General features: G+C 45.5%; 1 protein-coding gene across 3 annotated transcripts; it reads left to right on the top strand.

The window, feature by feature from the left end:
• The first annotated feature begins 8 nt into the window (after positions 1–8).
• HAPLN2 (hyaluronan and proteoglycan link protein 2) lies at positions 9–19,880 on the top strand. Of its 3 annotated transcripts, none has more exons than XM_081494184.1 (8): positions 9–129; positions 461–618; positions 15,416–15,477; positions 17,544–17,645; positions 17,848–18,201; positions 18,399–18,515; positions 18,659–18,841; positions 19,263–19,880. In XM_081494184.1, exons 4-8 carry the CDS (start codon positions 17,567–17,569, stop codon positions 19,541–19,543), a joined length of 1,014 nt encoding a protein of 337 aa, XP_081350310.1. In that variant the 5' UTR covers positions 9–129; positions 461–618; positions 15,416–15,477; positions 17,544–17,566; the 3' UTR covers positions 19,544–19,880. The 3 variants fall into 3 exon arrangements, with proteins under 3 accessions (XP_081350310.1, XP_081350309.1, XP_081350308.1); XM_081494183.1 differs by having other exon boundaries at positions 9–329; XM_081494182.1 differs by lacking the exons at positions 9–129; positions 461–618 and adding an exon at positions 14,764–14,883.
• The last annotated feature ends 1,112 nt before the right edge of the window (positions 19,881–20,992 follow it).

The following is a 20,992-nucleotide window of genomic DNA, read 5'->3' as shown; positions in this document are numbered from 1 at the left end:
ACCATAGAGATGCACACTGAAACTGCGTCTCTGTGGTCGCCAGAGAAAGTGTATCTGAGAGTCCGGCTTGCCGTATGGTTGCCATAGAAACTCAGCCCCAGAGCAAGCCCATTTCTGGAGATTCGAGAGGTATTCTACTTATTGCCTCCCAGCAGGCCTTGAGCAGCTAAGGGACTTCAGTCCTACCTGGCTCTATTGGGGTGCGGAGAATAGCTTTAGGTCCGACATTGACTAGTCCCAGGCACAAATACGAGAAAGGAAAATTTTAGGTGAAAGCATTGAGAGTGGCCTGAGAGATTCCTGGAGGCAGAGGAGGTAGTACCTCTGAGGTGATTAATAATTCGGGGGATGAATACTCAGCCTGCGGGGACAGTTTTTTTTTTTTTTTTAAATAAAATCCTAGAGGTAAGAGGTTTCAATAGGTTCATCAAACACATTTTGATTCACTACTGTGTGCCAGGACCTGTTCTTTGGTACTGGTGATACAAAGATGCATAAGACACGAGCTCTGACTTCGAGGAGCACTTTGTCTAGCCCAAGCAAAGCTGGAAGCTCGAGTGGGACTGGAGAGGCAAAATCCCGGAATGCATGACAGGTTGAGGAGTTCAGACTTGCCTTGTAAGTATGAAAATCCATTGAGCAGGAGAGGGAAAGAACATATTGCAAAGAAGTCAGCAAGAGCGGTTGCACATCCTCCCATCCCCACAGTGTTCTTAGGGTCCACTGAGCCACCCAGGAACTAAAATCTGAAGGGAAAAGGAGTTTCCCCCTTATTTGCGTCCCTATATCAATATTTACGGTAACTTAGCGCCGCCCCACCCCCAGGATCTTCAAAGAGAAAAGCTGCCATTTCACTCAAGCTTTGTCACAATTGCTCAGTACGTCATACTACCTCATTCTAGAAAGTTTTTTTTTTTACATGAAATTAATTTTACTTTTAAAATATGCTACATGGGAACAATACTTTAAACAATGGATCTTGGTTAGTGAGCTTTTAGATGCTTTCGTAAGTGATGTGGAATGCTTCAAATATTCTGTTCAGAGGTTGGATTCAATAGAAGAACATTCCGTGAATGGCAGTCAGATCTGAGTCCTTTTCCTGCTCAAGAGCACCCTTTCCCTGGTCTATAAAATTAGAATATTGGACTAGTGCAATCATCTTTACAAACTTGGTTTTATTGTATTGTCTCAGGGGCCACTAGAAAATTCCATAGATAAGGTTTCAATTTCCACCATTTCCTCACTCTATCTCCCCTGTCTATCTAATATTACATATTATGCTGTGGTCATAAAAGAAGTTTGAAAACTCATGAATAGGGCAAGGGCCCTTTTCAGTCCACAATTTCTGTTCAGCATACTCTTTGTCGGCCATTCTGAAAACCTAATGGCCCTAATTTGTTGAATTGAACATTCAGAAAACTAAGATCATGGCATTGGGTCCCATCAATTCATGGCAAATAGATGGGGAAAAAAATGGAAACAGTGACAGACTTTATTTTCTTGGACTCCAAAATCACTGCGGACAATGACGGCAGCCATGAAGTTAAAAGACACTTGCTACTTGGAAGAAAAGTTATGACAAAACTAGACTGCATATTAAAAAGCAGAGACATCACTTTCCTGTAAAGGTCTATATAGTCAAGGCTATGATTTTTCCAATAGTCATGTATGGATGTGAGAGTTGGACTATAAAGAAGGCTGAGTGCCGAAGAATTGATGCTTTCAAACTGTGGTGTTGGAGAAGACTCTTCAGAGTCCCCAGTCAATCCTAAAGGAAATCAACCTTGAATATTCATTAGAAGGACTAATGCTGAAACTGAAGCTCCAGTACTTTGGCCACCTGACGAGAAGAACTGACTCTTGGAAAAGACCCTGATGCTGGGAAAGATTGAGGGCAGGAGGAGAAGGGGATGACAGAGGATGAGATGGTTGGATGGCGTCACCAACTCAATGGACATGAGTTTGGGTAAACTACGGAGTTGGTGATGAACAGGGAGGCCTGGCGTGCTGCAGTCCATGGGGTCACAAAGAGTCGGACATGATTCAGCGACTGAACTGAACTGAACTGACTCTCCAAATTGATCTACAGATTCAGCACAATCTCTATCAAAATCCTAGCTGGATTTTTGCATCAGTTAACAAGTTGATTTGAAAATTCAAGTGGAAATGCCAGGGTCCTTTTTCTTGAAAATGAGCAAAGTTGAAGGACTAACAATTCCTAATTTCCAAACTTACTACAAAGTTATAATCATCAAGACTATGGTTCTGGCACAGGCTTGATATGAAGATCAATAGAACAGAAATGAGGGTCCAGAAATAAATCCATACATTTATGGACAATTAATTTTCCACAAGAATGCAAAAACAATTTAATGAGGAGAGAAAAGTCTTTTCAACAAATGGTACTAAGACAATGGGATAGCCACATGCCAAAAAATGAAGTTGGACCCCTACCTCACATCATGTGCAAGAATTAACTCAAAATGAATCAAAAACCTAATGTTAGAGTGAAACCTCTAAAACTCTTAAGGTATAGATGTAAATTTTCATAACTTTGGATTAAACAATAGTTTCTTAGAATGAATCCAAAGGTACAAGCAACCAAAGAAAAAAAATAGATAAATTGGACTTCATCAAAGTTAAAACTTGTGTGCTCCAAAAGACACCATAAAGAAATAAAAAGAAGAAGTTTCCCCGGTGGCCTAGGGGTTAGGATTCTACCATGGCCTGGGGTTCAATCCCTGGTCAGGGAAGTGAGATCCCACAAGTGTTGCAGCACAGCTGGAAAAAAAAGAAAGAAAAAAGTAAAACATTTCTCTACAGAATGGAAGAAAATATTTGTAAATTTTAAATGGGTAAAAGATTTGGATACACGTTTCTCCAAAGATTATTTGCAAATGGCTAATAAGCTCATGAAGATGCCCAACATCACTAGTTATCAGAGAAACACAAGTGAAAACCACCATGCGGTATCATTTCACACATGCTAGGATAATTGTAATTTAAGACTTTTTTTAAAAATGTGGACCATCTTTAAAATCTTTACTGAATTTTCTGCAGTATTCCTTTTGTTTTATGTTTTGGTATTTTGGCCAAGAGGCATGTGGGATCTTAGTTCCCCAACCAAGGATTGAACCTGTGCCCCCTGCATTGGGAGCACAGAGTCTTAACTACTAGATCATCAGGGAAGTCCTGGATAATTGTAATTTTTAAAATAAACAATAACAAGTGTTGGTGAAGATGTGAAGAAATTGGAACCCTCATCCACTGCTGGTGGGAAGGTAAAATACTGCAACTGCCTTGGGAAACAGTTTGAAAGTTCCTCCAAAAGTTAAATGTAGAATTACTGTATCACCCAGCAATCCTGCTGTTAGGTATACACCCAAGAGAACTGGAGACATATGTCTGTACAAAACTTGTACACAAATGTTCATAGAAGCACTATTTATAATAATAGTTTAAAAGTGGAAAAAATCCAAATGTCTCTCAACTGATGAACAGATAAACAAAATGTGGTAAATTCACAGTGGAATATCATTCAGTCATCAAAAGGAATAGGGTATTACTACATTCTACAACATGGATAAACTATGAAAATATACTAAGTGAAAGAAACCAGACAGAAAAGGCCACATACTGTTTAATTCCATCTACATGCCATGTCTGAGTAGGCAAATCCATTGACATAGGTCAATGGGGAAGAGGAAAATGGAGTGACTACTAACGGATACAGGGTTTCTTTTGGGGTTGATGACATGTTCTGGAATCAGTGGTGATGGCTAAACTTGGGAACATATTAAAACTCCCTGAACTGTACACTTTAAAAGGGTAAATTTGATGGTATGTGAATTATCTTTTAAAAAAATTCATATATACAGTAAAAGAACAAGAGAAGAATGCTAACATGTTATAGGCAGTTGTTCTGAGATGAAAGAACTGTGGGTGTGTTCCTTTCTTTATAACTTTTTTCTGAATTTCAGTTTTACTACAATTAACCTATTTTATCAGGAAAAATAACTTTAAAATAGCAAATGGATACAAATCATAGTTTCTTGGTGCTAAGGAACTTCGTATGAAAATAAGGAGAAATATGATTGGAGGAGGGAATGGCTACCCACTCCAATATTCTTGCCTGCAGAATTCCATGGACAGAGGAGCCTGGCAGACTACTGTCCCTGGGATCGCAAAGAGTCGGACACAACTGAGCAACTAGCACTTTCACTTTTTTCATGATTGTTAACAGGGGGATCTTCAAGAGGAGGTCAGTGTGGCCCTGAGATGACCAACACTTGAATTCCTTTCTAAATTTCTGGAGCAGAAAGAAATTCTAAAAACTAGGTATTGGATTATTTTTCTTTATTCTTAAGTCAGTGCACAATGTCATAAAAATCATACTCTGCTAACAAATACCTTTGGTGCATAAACTTGTGTAACATTTTCCTCCACCTCTTCTCATTTATTTATTTATTCTATTACTGAACTGCAAGATTGAGGGAAGAGAAAAGAACTTGTGGTTGCAACTATCGTAGGGGGATTTTTAAAAAGTTTGTATCACAAATATTGACAGTGTTTATCTAGTATAATGTGTGTGTGTGTGCGGTTTGACTGTGCTGCAAGGCTTTGGGGATGTTATTTCTCCCACCAAGGATTGAACCAACAGCCCTCCAGTAGTAAAAGCGAAGAGTCCTAACCACTGGACCACCAGGGAATTCCCTAACATAATATTATTTTTCTGTCTGTCTCTTAGAGTTTTTCTTTAGGCTGATAGTATTTCCTAATCTTCAGGCCTAGGCAGTTTCTAATTTTCCTACTCCATTAACCATTTGGAATTTATAACAATAAAATTAATACAATTTCTTGTGTAGAGTGCTCTGCTATTTAAAAATGGTGGATTTTATTTAAAACAGTGGTTTACAGTTTGAAATATTTTCACAAACATCAATATATTTGATTCTCAGCCTAATCTCTGTACATAATCTTCCCTATTTTGGAAGGACTGATGTTGAAGCTGAAACTCCAATACTTTGGCCACCTCCTGTGAAGAGTTGACTCATTGGAAAAGACCCTGATGCTGGGAAGGATTGGGGGAAGGAGGAGAAGAGGACGACAGAGGATGAGATGGTTGGATGGCATCACCAACTCGATGGACATGGGTTTGGGTGGACTCCGGGAGTTGGTGATAGACAGGGAGGCCTGGCGTACTGCGATTCATGGGGTCGCAAAGAGTCGGACACGACTGAGCGACTGAACTGACTGAACTGAACTGAACCTGGGGGCCAGTCGGCACAGAAAAAGGAAATGGAATGGTCTCAGCCACAGGCGGTTGTTCTTTGACACAGTTTAGTGTGTGTTCTGCTTAACAAACATTTATTTCTCTTTGAATCATCACTGCCACTGCTCCTTGGTACCATGCTTCTCTCCAGTCTGGATCAAGACCTTGCTCTGAGTCCGGCATCACTGTCCCTGTAGTTCTCGTCTCTGTCTCTCCCTGGCCTCAGTGTCTCCTTCTGTGAAGGGGCTTGAACACCCCAGAGCCTGTCCATGCTGGTTGTGGTGGGGGGTGGGGAGAATGGATGAGGGAGAGAACCATCTAAGAGGTCTTCTTTCCTCTCTAGTGCTTGCTGCCACTTCTAGAGTCAGCCTAGAGGAGTCAAGTTTTCAAGACAGCAGATACTTCCAACTTGGGTTGTTTTTTATATTTAAAAAATGAAATGGAAAAATTTCAGCAAAAATGCCATGGAAAAATTTCTGAACGGGGGAAGTATGAAAGACACCAACATGAGTGGGAGTAGAGGTAGGAAAAAGGACTGAGCTGAAAAGAGAAACACCTCATTCCTTTGACACTGCTGCCGCAAATATCAAGAAGGAAAACACTGAGAAATTGGGACTCTCTCTCTGAACTGAAGCTTAGCTAAGCCTTGGCAAGCAAGAGTCTGAAGGGCGCTCTGAGTCTGGTAGACGCCCCCAGAACTTTAAAGCCTCTGCTGTAGCATTCCCATCTCAGAATGTTCTCCGCCTTAAACAAATGGTGATTTTCCAGCAGGGCACAGGACGCCAGCTGAGCGCGGAGTCCAGCGCTCTGCAGGGCCTGTCGGTGCCGGTAATGCAGCCTTCTCTCGCCACCTGCTGGCTCTGCGGTGTATTGCATAAATCATGAAAAAAGTCAAAACAACGTAAGAAACAAAAATGCCTTGAAAATTTGGAAGGACAGACAACAAAATGTAAAAATTTAATTGTTTGTAGGATTAAGAGGGATTTTCATTTTTAAATGTTTTTATGTTTGTTAAATTGTCTGCAATTAAGTGCCTCATTGTGGGATCAGTTTTTAAGAAAGCAATAAAAGTGGTTCTCCAATTTAAAAATTGTTATTCTATGACTCATTCTGGCTTCACTTTTTAAAATTTATTTATTTTTAATTGGCGGATAATTGTTTTACAATGTTGTGTTGATTTCTGCCATGCATCAACATGAATCAGCTGTAAGTATACACATGTCCCCTTCCTTTTGAACCTCCTTCCCACCTCTCATCCCATCCTACCCCTTTAAGCTGTCACAGAGCATGGGGTTGAGCTCCCTGCATCACACAGCAAATTTCCACTGGCTCTTTATTTTATATATGGCTTTGTTGTTGTTCAGTCACTCAGTTGTGTTTGATACTTTGTGACCCCATGGACTGCAGCACACCAGGCTTCCCTGTCCTTCATTATCTCCTGGAGTTTGTTCAATCTCATGTCCATTGACTCTATGATGCCATCCAACTATTTTATCCTCTGTCATCTCGTTTTCCTGCCCTCAGTCTTTCCCAGCATCAGGGTCATTTCCAATGAGCTGGTTCTTCACATCAGGTGGCCAAAGTATTGGAGCTTCAGCTTTAGTGTCAGTCCTTCCAATGAATATTCAGGCTTGATTTCACTTAGGATTGATTGGTTTGATCTCCTTGCAGTCTGAGGGACTCTCAAGAGTCTTCTCCAGAACCACACAATTCAAAAGCATTGCTCAGCCTTTTTTATGGTCCAACTCTCACATCTGTATATGACTACTGGGAAAACCATAATTTTGACTATATGGACCTTTGTCACAAAGTGATATCTTTTCTTTTTAATATGCTGTCCAGGTTTGTCATAGCTTTTCTTCCAAGGAGCAAGTGTCTTAATTTCATGGCCGCAGTCAATGTTAGCAGTGACTTCAGAGCTCAAGAAAATGAAATCTGTTACTACTTCCACTTTTCCCGCTTCTATTTGCCATGAAATGATGGGAAAAGATGCCATGATATTAGATTTTTGAATGTTGAGTTTTAAACCAGCTTTCTCACTCTCCTCTTTTATCCTCATCAAGAGGCTCTTTAGTTCCTCTTCACTTTCTTCCAGTAGAGTGGCATCATCTGCATTTCTGTGGTTGTTAATATTTACCCAGCAGTCTTGATTCCAGCTTGTGATTCAACCAGCCCAGCATTTCACATGATGTACTCTGCATAGAAGTTAAATAAGCAAGGTGACAATATATAGCTTTGTCGTATTCCTTTCCCAATTTTGAACCAGTCCATTGTTCCATGTAAGGTTCTAACTGTTACTTCTTGACCTGCATATAAATTTCTCAGGAGACTGGTAGGGTTATATGGTAAACCATATCTTGAGAATTTTCCACAATTTGTTGTGATCCACACAGTCACATATCATGCAAGAATGGATATGATAAAGGACAAAAATGGTAAGGACCTAACAGAACCAGAAGAGATGGCAAGAATAAACAGAAATATATATATATTTAAAAAAAGGTCTTAATGACCTGGCTAATCATGATGGTGTGATCACCCACCTACAGTTAGACATCCTAAAGTGTGAAGTCAAGTGGGCCTTGGGAAGCATCACTATGAACAAAGCTAGTGGAGGTGATGGAATTCCAGCTTAGCTATTTCAAAATAATGTTAAAAACTGATGCTGTTAAAGTGCTGCACTCAATATGTCAGCAAATTTTGAAAACCATCAGTGGCCACAGGACTGGAAAACATCAGTTTTCATTCCAATCCCAAAGAAGGGCAATGCCAATGAATGTTCAAACTACCATACAATTGTGTTCATTTCCCATAGGTGTAAGGTTATGTTCAAAATTCTTCAAGCTAGGCTTCAGTAGTCTGAAGTTCTTGTACCAAGAACTTCCAGATGTACAATCTGGGTTTAGAAAAGGCAGAGGAACCAGAGATCAAATTGCCAACATTCATTAGATCATAAAGAAAGCAAGAGAATTATGGAAAAACATCTACTTCTGCTTTACTATGTGAGAGCCTTTGACTGTGTGGATCACAGCTGGAATACTATGCAGACATGGAAAAGAATGAAGTTTTATGTCACGCACTAATAGGAACAGATGCTCACAACATATTATTAGGTTAAAAAAAGCAAAGTAGGCCCTGGAGAAGGAAATGGCAACCCACTCCAGTATTCTTGCCTGGAAAAGTCCATGGACAGAGGAGCCTGGTGGGCTGCAGTCCATGGGGTTACATGACTGAGCATGCGTGCATGAGGGTGGAGGGAGATGAGTTGGTAGCAATAAACTGGTAGAACTAAAAAAAAAAAAAAAAAGCAAAGTAGGGAACAGTTTGTATAATATGATCTCAAATAGATTTTAAAAAGAATATATACCTGATGTATATTTCTATTTATCTGCATTCTTGTAGTTTCTTTAAAACTTTCTGGGCATTTACAGAAGAAGCTTAACAATAGTGTAATTGCTCCAGGAGGAGGTAAGAAGAAGGAAGGATTTTACTTTTCATTTTATTCCTTTGTTTGCAGTTTAATTCTTTTTTATTCTGTTCATGCATTAATTTTGTTGTATTTTGTGATAAAAATAAGCGGAACACTGACTTGTATGCGTTTATGGTATTTGTGTTCTTAAGATGAGGTAATCCCTTAGAATCAATCAATCAGTATCTGTGTTTTGATTGGTTCTGTTCCCTTTGACACTTCTTCTCCTTACCAACAGTAAGGACTAAAATATACTGAGTGCATTATATGAGTCAGTTTGTTATTTTTTGTCGCTAAGTAGTACCCAACTCTTTTGCGACCCCATGGACTAGAGCCCACCAAGCTCCTCTGTCCATGGGATTTTCCAGGCAGGAATACTGGAGTGGGTTCCCATTTCCTTCTCCAATACGAGTCAGGCTCAGTTCTAATTATTGATGTTATTATCCTCATTTTTAGATGAAAACAATGAAGAGAAGGTAAGTTGCCTAATGTTATCCAGCTAGTAGTTTGCCTGAGATTTATCTCCAGACACTCAAATTCCAGAGCCTGTGAAACTCAAGCATTATGCCCTGCCTTTTGATTAAGCTTACAGAAATTAAAGAAAGAAGACCTCAATTTTATCTATCTATTCAGTCAACATTTTCTGAATGCCTACTATATGCCATGTGAGAAAGCTGTTAAATTTGGGGGAGGCGGTGACTTCCTGGAGGAAGCACAATGGATGCATTATAATGTCTCTGATGTAGCTAATGAAATTGAGTTGCTGTAACAATGGTGGCCCACTGGAGCAGCAGCCTTCGTAGCCTTAACTACAAGAAGGCACTGTAGAGGACTCTTGCGGCAAATCGCCACTTCCTCCTCGTGCATTTGCTGGTCCTCTGCAGGCTGGTGATACAAAGAAGCCTACCCTCAGAGAGGTTCAGGCTATCAGGACACTCCTGTGCTAGTTGTACAAGTGGATCTGCTGTTGGAGGGAAAACAGCCATCAATATAGGGAAGTTGAGAAGTGGAAAAACACATTTCTCTAAGTTATTTGTTAACACACATTAAAGATTGACTTAACTCATTAATGAGGGAACTATAAGAAGACAAAGGAGCTGCTTTGAAGAGCATTTGAGAAACAGGGAATTTATACAGTCAATAAACAAAAGGAATACTGAAATAAGACTGCTAATATAGATATGATTGGTCAATTTTCCAGGACAATAGAACCAAAATACCTTTGTGGTTAATTTCTCTATTGGGCAATGAAACCCTATTGTTTTATCAATTTTATCAAGTTAACCACTAACCATGGTTGTGGTGGTTTACTCACCAAGTCATATCTGACTCTTTTAAGACCCCAAAGGATCTTAAGAATGGTCTGAGAATGGTTGATTAATACCTGCAAATCTTCTTATTTCTGGGCTTAAATTTGAGCCACGTGAGACTGAGAGTGAGACTATGTACAAAATCGAGTTAGATCCTACCAAGGCTGGCTCAAAGGAGAACAGAAGCAGGAATTTGAGAGAGCAAGCCTGAGGCCTGGGAGCAGGAGAAGGGATGATAAAAATGAGGACTTGGGAACTCAAGGAATTTGCAGAGGTCAAAAACACAATTTTAAACAAAATTAATTTTATTGAAGTAGAGTTGATTTACAATGTTGTATTAATTTCTGCTGTATAGCAAAGTGACTCAGTTACACACATATATACATTCTTTATCACATTCTTTTCCATTATGGGTTATCACAGGCTGTTGAATATAGTTCCCTATGCTGTACAGTAGGACTCTGTTGTTTATCCATCCTACATGTAACAGTTTGCATCTACTAATACCAAACTCCCAATCCTTCCCTCCCCAACCCTCCTCCCCCTTGGCAACCACAAATCTATTCTCTATGTCCATGAGTCTACTTCTGTTTCATAGATAAGTTCATTTGTGTCATATTTTAGACTTCACATATGGTATTTGTCTTTCACTTTCTGACTTCACTTAGTTTGATAATCTCTATGTTCATCTATGTTGCTGCAAATGGCATTATTTCATTCTTTTAATGGCTGAGTAATATTCCATTGTATATATATAACACACCTTTATCTGTTCATCTGTAGATGGACATTTAGGTTGCTTCTATGTCTTGGCTATTGTGAACAGTGCTACAGTGAACATTCTCAAATTATAGTTTTCTCTGGATATTTGCCCAGGAGTAGGATTGCTGGATCATTTGGCAACTCTATTTTTAGTTTTTTGAGGAATCTCCATAGTGTTTTCCATGGTGGCTATACCACAGAAATACAATTTAAATGGCTCACTTGGACTTTCCTGGTGGTCCAGTGGCTAAGACTCTGCACTCGCAGTGCAGGGGGCCCAGGTTCAATCCCTGCTCCAAGAACTAGACCCTACATGCTGCAGCTAAATATTTTGCATGCCACAATGAAGATCAAGGATCCTGAGTGGCACAACTAAGACTCAGCATAGCCAAAAAAGAAGGTCCACTTGAATATAACCATGAAGTGACTGTGACAAATAGAATGGGTAGGAAACATGGTTAGTAATATGTAAAATATAAATCTTGTTAAATCTTAGTAACCATGAAAATAGCTTCTAGATATTTGTTTTTTGTTGTTCTATGCACTTTCCATCATTTTATTTTACCCTCATTTACCTCTGAGATTGGAGAAAGAAATGGCAACCCACTCCACTATTCTTGCCTGGGAAATCCCATGGACAGAGGAACCTGGCGGGCTACAGTCCATGGGGTCACAAAGAGTCAAGCACAACTCAGCAACTGAGCATCTAAGATAGGTGCTAGTTCACTAGACTGAGCACTTCATAAGGTCAAGACCTTCACAAGTTTATTTACTGAGTTGCTCAAACAGTTCTCTATATCCTGAAGCCCTTCAGAAAAGAGGGGTTTCAGAAAAGCCCTACTCTGGCCCCACCCCCCCCACCCCACCTTACGGATAGAGGTGGTTGACAAACCTGAGCATTTGCCAGGTTGAGGTGAGGACAGGACATCCCCACTGCCGTCTTCCAAGATCTTTTAGAGTCAGCCAGCTGCTCCCTCTGGACATCTTCATTTTTAATTTCTAGGTTCTGATCAGTACTGAAGTGGGCTTTGTGGGGTCCACTTCTCAAGAGCCCCAAATCAAGGGGCTGGAGTGACAAACAGGGAACAGGGCTGAGCAGCCTGAGATGAGGCACAATCAGGGCTCCATGTGGCATCTGAGGCATGGTGGTGATCTCTTCCTATTCTGCACAGAGATGCAAATAGAGTAAGAAAGAAATATAAAGAGGGACACCCTCACTGTTTAGACAGACCCTAGCCCCACGAGGGGCCCCCCTGTTCTTGAAGGGTGTGGCTAGTGCAAGGATGAGTGGGTCTAATGGGTCTCAGCTCTTTCCCATCTTGTTCTCCCCTTTTCTAACCCTTTTCAAACTTGAACCAACTGTTGTAACAATGAACATCATTCATAGCATGCCTTTCACTTGGTAGAAGGCTGCTCCATCACCCTCACACCAGCCAGCCCCTTTGGGCAGGTGTGGTGCCCATTTGACAGTTACAGAGACTGAAGCTCCAGGAGGTCGGCAGACCTTCATATGAAGTCAGCATCTGGAGAAGGCTTCCTGATTCATGGTTCAGAGTTTTTCCCATTAGACCACGTGGCCTCATGCCCCCTTCAGATTGGCAGGTCCCCCACAAGGGCAGGGACCACATCTTCCCCTTCCTTCCTACCCTTGACTCTAACCACAGTACAAACACCGTTCAGAGTACGCTGAGGTGTCCTGAGAGGAAAACATGTCTTTCCACAAGGCTGAGTCCCCCAGGTTCACCCCCAACAACATCCTGCAGTGCGGCTAGGATCCAGCCCCATAAAAGGCTTGAGCCTGGGTTAGAAAAAAAGAGAGGCCTGGGGGCTCCCAGGCAGGAGGACAAGGGTGAGAGCCATCAGAGAAGAGCATGAGACCGCCCTGCAACGTCTGCTGAAGACAGTGCTGCAGGGAGACAGGGAAGTGGGGTAGCGGTTGGGTGTGAATGTAAATTCTATTGGAAGGAGAGGGAAGCCCCACCAGGTACACCTGGTCCCTCTCTGCTATGCCCCCTAAAGTACCATTTTGCCAACTCCTCCAGTCCACTCCTCCATGCAACAATCCCATAGAAAACTGGGCCCCTGCTTGCCATCACCAAAGATCCAGCAAATTGGTCAGCTAAAAGAGCCTGGAAGGTGAAGGCTGAGCCTGAGGATGTCAGGGAAAGAGGTGTCGGAACTCCAGGCTCATTCTAAATGATTCCACTTCATCCTGGTTGGTACCCAGTGAGAATGGCAAAGGCCTGTCCTCAGAAGATGCTAGAAAAGATGCCATCTCAAGCCTGAGCAATCTTACCCCATTCTTATCTCGCAGTGTCTTTCCGGGAGAACTGAGAATGAGTGTGACCTTGAGCAAACTAAACACAGTTTGGTTATTCAGGGTATATTTATTCCTGGTCTGTTCCTTTCTCATTCCATACTCAAAGGGTTCTTTGGCATCTATCACAGTTCTAACCCTCCCTCCTTGCCAAACTCAGCCTTTTACGAATTTATACACCAGAGACTTCCAAACCATGACTCAGAAGTGATGGGAGAAAGAGGTGAGCTGGAGAATAGGGGCATAACCACTGGCTGTGGAGCCTTTTTATACTCCCTCTCTGCGGAGGCTGTTTGTGTTGGGCAGAAGCCAATCAGATGCACGGGATCAGGGTGTCCTGGCAGAGGAGACAGGCAGCTATTTGTCTCTTCTCATTTGTCCCTCTCTCTGGGAAGAATAGGAAAGGGTTTAGGAAGGGATGGAGAAATGAGATAAGACAGTCAATCCAGTCCCTAAAGAGCATCATCCTGGTGGGCACCATACTGTCAAATATGGCCGCAGGGGAGACTTTGTAGCTGGGAGGCTGACTCCAAAGGTTGAGGAAAGGAATGGAAGAGGAATCAGCTGGAGAAGCAGAACATTCTAGGCTTGAGTCAACAACTGCATTGTGTGGTCTTGGACAAGTCACTTTCCCTTCCACCTGGTAAATGAGGACACTAATGATGCCAAGGTCCCCTCCAGTTTTGAAAGTGTAGGATTAGTCATTTGAAGTCACTGATGTTGGGTGGCAGAGGAAAAAGAAGGCCAAGAGGCAATTTGAAGCTTGAAACTTTTCGAAATAGCTATTTACAGAGAGAGCACTCCCTTTGCATCGATAGCTTACAAAAAAGAAATGGGCTATTCTGGGCATTGGAGAGATTCTATATCTTGACCTGGGCCTGGGTAGTTCCAGGGTGTGTACACATGTCAAAATTATTGAGCTGTACACTTATGATCTGCACTTTGTTGTATGTAAATTCTCTCAATAGGTTTTAAAAATGAGCTTAAGATCTAGTAGGAGTTTAGACTTCAGAAAGAACTTCCTAATAAGGGGAATTTTAGAGAAGTGAATCTCTACTTGGGGAAGTTAAGGATCTCCCTTCTCTTGAGAACTTCATCCATCTGCTGAAGGAGGAGGTGGGGAACTAGGGAACAAATAAAATGACCTCTCTGAGAGCTTTCCCAAGTCCTTCCATCCTCAGAAATTCCCAAGTCCTTCCCAGAGACAGAAAAATTCTCCTTACTCTCTAATTTCCATCCTCTCCTATTGCAATGCTAACTAGTCACTCTGCCCTCCTTGGCACCCAGCCACTTCCCTGGCCTTACCCCAAATCTCTTTCGAGACTTGACGCTTGAGTATTAAGGCAGATCCCATTTCAGCCTTCTCACCAACTTTCTCTCTCCCTCTCCCCATTTTCTTCTCCTTGGGGATGTCACTTCCTGTTCTGAACCCACCCCTACCCGGGCCCTTTTTCCGGTGGTGTGTGCCAGCCGGTCCTGCATCCCACATCCCCAGCTGTTGACATTTCGTTGCCATTACCCAGAGGATAAAGAAAGGGCCCCTGTTATCCAACAATAGGGGAAAAAAAGGAGACAATGGGAAATTGTGCTTCCGATGGGGAGGGGACAGAGAAGGAAAGGACAGACAGATGACAGAGGGGGCTGGACAGAAGGGGTCAGGTTTCTTGAAGCAAGTGGAGGTCCTGGAAGTCTGGTTCCCACCTTGACAGCCTCTTCCCATAGGCAATGAGCACCCAGGCGCCGGAGGGCAGAGGTGAGGACTCTGTTGGGGGAGGGAGAGGGGTGCTGCTTAGAGGAGGATCATATAGAAAAGCAGAGGCAGCTGGAACTTTACACATAGATCTTTGAGCCTCATTTGTAATTCATCCCCCTGCCCAGCAGTCCAACATCCTTATACCCACCAATCAATCCATCCCTTCTCTGGTCCAAGAGCATCTGGAAGAAACGAGGCACCCCACTGTCTGCAATATTTCAGGGTTGCCTCCTTCACTCCATCCCTCTTCATGGGTTCCTTTTTCATGCTGTGTCTTCCCCTGGGCCCAGGACAGTGAGTACTGCAGACACAGTGCCCAGTCACAAAGCTGGACCCGAGTCACTTAACGTGGCTTAGTGGAATGATGAGTGGGGGAGTTTCTGGTACCTTGGCTTCTTTGAATTCAGGGCAGAAGCATTTCCTCAAAGGTGCAAAAGGACCACACTGATTAAGGGCCCAAGTCCTGGGGCTCTTAAGTGCTTGGACCTTCCGGGGCCCAGGCAACTCCTTCAACTGGAAACTCCTTCTCCAGCAGGACAAAAAGCTGCCAATCACTACATCTGCCATCTCTGTGAAGAGGCCCACTTCTAACAGGTCAGTGTCAAAGTATCTTATAGCATATTATTGATCAGAATGTTCATAAAATAATTATCAGAGAAATAAATCTGTATTATATCTAAAAGTATCCCATAAAAATTTTGAATATTTCTCTTAAACAAAGCTTTATAAGTGTAAACAAAACAGGGAGCAGGCACTGGAGCTGTTGGCCACTCTCTCATTCTCTGTAAGGGACATGAAGAAGGAATGTGTGTGCCTGCATTGAGGTAGAGAAACACAGGCCAGTGACTAAGAGCTTGAACCTCATGTCAAGCCTGGATTCAAGCCCCAGAAAACCCCTCCCCTTAACAGCTGTGTGACCTCATTCAAGAATCCTGACATGGGAGCTCCTTTGAGCATGTATAATTGGGATTCATAACCATTCCTAACTCATAGGATTGCTAAGGGGAGTAAATATAAAAGTGTACTTGAATAGTGCTTAGAGCAGTTTCAGGCACATTTAACTTTAATGTGTTGGTGCTGGCTGTGGTTGCTATGGATCCCTCAACTGATCTCAGTTCCCACTATCTCTTAAAAGTTCCCACTATCTCAACCAGGTGCTTACCAGGTTGTCCTGTACAGGAGACATGTTCTCTCACTGACTTCCCTGTTGCAGATGCTTTTCTTCTTAACCATTGGGAAGTCCTTTCTGCATCTAACTTCTGTCTTCTGCTGCATACTTGGCTCTGACCTTCATTTGCAGGAAGATGGAGCTTGGCTCGTTGGCCTTCCGAGTCCTCCTCAAAGTTTCCTTCCTCTTGCCATGTCCCTGCTCTTCTTCCCAAAAGTCCTTCATGTGAGCTCTTTCATTAACACATATATTTATTTAGTACCGACTGTGTGCCAGAAACTATGCCGGCAGTTGCAGATAACAGCTAGCATATACATAGCACTTATTATCCATAGATATCAGGACCTATTTAAGCATTTAATGTATGTTACTTCGTCTAACTCCACAACTACTCAGTGAGGTAGGTGTGCAACGATCTCCCACATTTTACTGATGAGGAAATTGAAGCAGAGAGAGGTTAAGCAACTTGTTCAAAGTCATGTGATTAGGACGTAGAGGAATCAGATCTTAAAAGGGGATAGAAACTAGATTAAAGGGTCTTTAGCCCAATTATTTAAAAAAATGGCCAAAGTGATAAAGAATAGATAAGATAAAGAAGGGGGGAAATCAACTACTGAAATAGACAGCTGTGTTCAAAATAATTTTTAGTAGCCTTATAATTTTATACTTTATAACATTATAATTAATGGAAAGCTCACTGATGTAGTCTACATATGCATATGTATTTAACTTTCAAATTCACACTGCTAATTTAGCTGCTAATAGAAATACTTCTAAGGAAAAAAGTTCCGAGTCCAGAGCAGTAGGAAAACCAGAGTGGTAGATCACAGTGCACTGCAGTGTGAAGTGGGGGTGAAAGGAAAGGTTTCCCAGAGGAGGTGAGGCCCAAACTGACTGCCTGTAAGAAGGTGAGGGTGAACTCAGACTGTGTTGGAGCCAGAACATGTCTGGAGCGTAGTGCCGAGGGCACAGCTGGTGAGGAGTGGGGTAGGGAGGCAATGTTGGAGGTGCCCTGAGAGGCTGGATCACAGAGAGCCTTGGAAGTTGGGTTAGGACACTGGATTTGATCCTCATGGCAACGAGGAGTCATTGCTTTAAGCAGGAGAGTGACAAGATCATATTTACTCTGGCTTCAGATGGAGAATGGGTGTTGGGTGAAGATAGAGACCAGAGATGGCAATTCAGAAGGGAAGACTTGGGGAGTAGCACTTGTGCTGAAAATGGATAGGTAGAGGAGGCTCAATCAGGACCTGCTGACTGAAGGGACAAGAGAGGAAAAAGGATGGGCCCAGGAGGCCTGCGGGGTGGGCGAGGGTGAGTAGAGTTTGTTGCTGCCCCTTCCCCATCACCTTCCTTTGCTAACAATTTCAGCCCCTATCTGCCGCCCTGGCTTCCAGCTGAACAGTCCCCTCTGAGGAATCCAGATGGGAGTTCATCATCTCCCCACCCCATTCCCTTAGTGCTCAGGAATGCCCAACCTTGTGCCCCACAGACCGTGCTGGGCTGACTCCCATCATGCAAGGCAGGATCACTCTCTGCCACTTCCTTCTCCCTTGGGCCTTCACCACCTTCCACAGAGCCCTGGGGGGCCAAGGTAAGACCTTAATTCGGCCCAGAATCTGGAGAACATTGGTGGGGAAAGTGGGAAGGGTTGTTGGAGGTCCTCAGGGACTGAGAGTCATTTCTGAGTGAGCAATGGAGAGACGTTTGGGAGAGTCTGGGGAACGCTGGTTTGGACAGGCACTTGGGGCAGTGGGGGTCAGGGGATTCCTGCCACTGTGGTCCCCTCTGCTCAGCACCCCACCCTGGCCCCCACTACCTCCTGCCCCCCATCCACGAGGTCATTCACTCTCGTCGTGGGGCCACGACCACACTGCCCTGCGTCCTGGGCGCCCCGCCTCCCAGCTACAAGGTGCGCTGGAGCAAAGTGGAGCCCGGGGAGCTCCGGGAAACGCCCATCCTCATCACCAACGGACTGCTCGCCCGGGGCTACGGGCCCCTGGGGGGGCGTGCCAGGATGCGAAGAGGGCATCGGCTGGACGCCTCCCTGGTCATCGCGGGCGTGCGCCTGGAAGACGAGGGCCGGTACCGCTGTGAGCTCATCAACGGCATCCAGGACGAGAGCGTGGCGCTGACCCTGCGCCTGGAGGGTGAGGCCCTTCTGTTGCTGCCGCTTTCCTCTCTGGCGGTGGTTCTGCCGTCTCGTCTCAGGTCTCCCGGGGCTCCTCTCTAGCCTCTCCCCTTCCTTGCTCCCGGAGCCCCCAGCCCTTTCTCCTAGGTTGCACCGCCCTTCCTTCCCCCTCTCCTTCTGCCGGCCTCTCCAGGCTGTCTGCTCCCCCATTCCCAGGTGTGGTGTTTCCGTACCAGCCCAGCCGGGGCCGGTACCAGTTCAATTACTACGAGGCGAAGCAGGCGTGCGAGGAGCAGGACGGACGTCTGGCCACCTACGCCCAGCTGTACCAGGGTGAGTGGCTGAGTCCGGGTACCGCCCAGGCTCCCTCCGGGCTATCGCCTGGACCCCAGTGGAGGCGAACTCCAGGTTTGGCTCCCGCCCATGACGCGTTTAATCCCGCGACCCTCCTTCCTTCCCCCGTCATCTCCCGCCAGCGTGGACCGAGGGTCTAGACTGGTGCAACGCGGGCTGGCTACTCGAGGGCTCCGTGCGCTACCCTGTCCTCACGGCGCGCGCTCCCTGCGGTGGCCGAGGTCGGCCCGGGATCCGCAGCTACGGGCCCCGCGACCTGAAGCGCGACCGCTACGACGCCTTCTGTTTCACCTCCGCGCTGTCAGGTAAGGGGGCGGGGCGAGCCATCCTCCGCCTCCGGAACGGGCCGGGGCCTGACCTGCACAGGACAGAGGAGGATCCGACCTGAGAATGAGGCGGGGGGTGGGGCAAGCGGGGCCTGGACTCTGGCCTCAAGAGTGCGGCGGGGAAGGTAGAAGTCTAGAGGCTTGAGATTACAGGCCAACTCCGTGGTCTCTTGAAGGCCTCGCCCCTCCGTCACCCTGCCGACCCAGCCTCCAGCCTGTCTTTTGCAACCTCACCTGCACCCCCAGTCTCTGTACTCCCACTCCTCCTACCTAAGCTCGGACCCACCGATCCACACCTGCCCCTCTCCCCCACCCCGACTCTGCCCCCTGGGAGTCTGAATTCCGCCACGCCCCGGCCGGCCCTGCTCTCGGTCAGTCGGTGACCTGCTCCGGTTCCCAGGTCACGTGTTCTTCGTGCCTGGGCGGCTGACGCTGTCTGAAGCCCACGCGGCCTGCAGGCGGCGCGGGGCCATGGTGGCTAAGGTCGGGCACCTCTATGCCGCCTGGAAGTTCTCCGGGCTGGACCAATGCGACGGCGGCTGGCTGGCGGACGGCAGCGTGCGCTTTCCCATCACAACGCCTCGGCCGCGCTGCGGGGGCCTCCCGGATCCCGGAGTGCGCAGCTTCGGCTTCCCCAGACCCCAGCAGGCGGCCTATGGGACCTACTGCTACTCCGAATAGGGGCCCACCGCACCCCCTCCAGAGCGCGCGACAAAGCCTGGGAGTCGTGGCGGGGGTCTCTCGCCACTTTCCCGAGAGCCTCCCCTTCCATCGGACGAGGAGCTGCTCCTCCTGACCCGCCCTCTCGACCGAAGGCTGAGGGCCGAGGATCCCGGCTGGCCCGGCGTCGGGGAGGGGAAGTGGTGGCGCCCCGGGTGGTAGTGCGCAGCTACGAACCTCTGACCCGAGGCGGTTCGCGCCCCCCCACCCCCCAGCAGACGACGCAGCCACGGGACGGGAGAGCGTCCAAGGGGCATTAACTGACTTCTATCCGGCAATAAAATAACCTGAGGACTTTTTGTGTTGGGTGAAGCTGTCAGCGAGGCGTGGGGCTGGGGGCGCGGGGATTGAGGGGGATCACGTTGGATCCAGCGTGCTGAGCCAGAGCCTCGGAATACAGAGGAAAAGGAGGGGCTACTGCCCCTGAGGGATGAGCCTGCAGGAGAGTAGGGATTTCGAGGCGCCGTGCTGTGCTCATTCGCTTCAGTCGTGTCCGACTCTTTGCGACGTCATGATCTGTAGCCTGCCAGTCTCCTCTGTGCACGGAATTTTCCAGGCAAGAATACAGGAGTGGGTTGCCATTTCCTCCTTCAGAGGATCTTCCCGACCCAGGAATGGAACCCTTGTCTCCTGCTTCTGCACTGCAGGCAGATTCTTTACCATGGAGCCACCTACTGGAAGGAGGAGAGGGCATCAACAGGCCTTAGGAGAGCTGGACACGCCGTGGGCGGCCTGGCCTTGAATAGTGAATTCAGAGTGATGTGCCAGGCACCACGCGGGGGCGCCACACCCCTACCTAAGGTTACTGGCTAGGAGCGCTCCAAACCCCCAGGCCTAGCCCCTGGGCACTACAGAACAAACAGAAGGTGGACCTAAATATATTTCAAAATGTGTTTGGATCCTGCCAGTCTCCCAGAAGAGTTTGCATGACTACTAGTAAAGGCAGGAAACTCACTCCGTTGTTACAACTGACAGGAAATAAACTCGGAAGGAGGAGGTGGCAAACAGACACAATAAGGTCCTCAGAGGGCTAATACTTCAGGGGGTTGTGCATTTGGTTTAGCGTTCACCACCGCCATGGCCGCCAGGGCAAAAAGGGTAACTGAACCGGGAACACTCTTAACATCAGGCTAAAAGAAACATACCTGTAACTCAGGAGACAAACTCCAATGTCATTAATTCATTTTCCTTAATGTATATTATATATTTTATTTACTTATTTCTGTTTAAGCAACTTTTTCTTTTTGGGCCGTGCCACAGTTCCCCCACCATCCAGGCAGTGAACAGTGGGGAGCCCTAACTGCTGGACTGCTAGGAAATTCCTAGTTCAAGCAATCTAACTATACCACAAAAAACCTGGGCTAGAGAATAATCATGACTGGAGCAAAGAGTAGAATTTTTTTTTTTTTT

Source organism: Giraffa tippelskirchi, chromosome 5, assembly GCF_054371585.1.
Source record: "Giraffa tippelskirchi isolate mGirTip1 chromosome 5, T2T-mGirTip1v1.2.pri, whole genome shotgun sequence".
NCBI classification, from domain to species: Eukaryota; Metazoa; Chordata; class Mammalia; order Artiodactyla; family Giraffidae; genus Giraffa; species Giraffa tippelskirchi.
The sequence above is the reverse complement of the archived record's forward strand: the minus strand, read 5'-3'. Positions and strand labels throughout refer to the sequence as shown.

Coding starts and splice junctions, on each gene's coding strand:
- HAPLN2 (XM_081494184.1), top strand. CDS start 17,567: ATGCAAGGCAGGATCACTCTCTGCCACTTCCTTCTCCCTTGGGCCTTC. Junction 18,202..18,398: donor GCTGACCCTGCGCCTGGAGG/GTGAGGCCCTTC, acceptor CCCCATTCCCAG/GTGTGGTGTTTCCGTACCAG. Junction 18,842..19,262: donor TTTCACCTCCGCGCTGTCAG/GTAAGGGGGCGG, acceptor TCCGGTTCCCAG/GTCACGTGTTCTTCGTGCCT.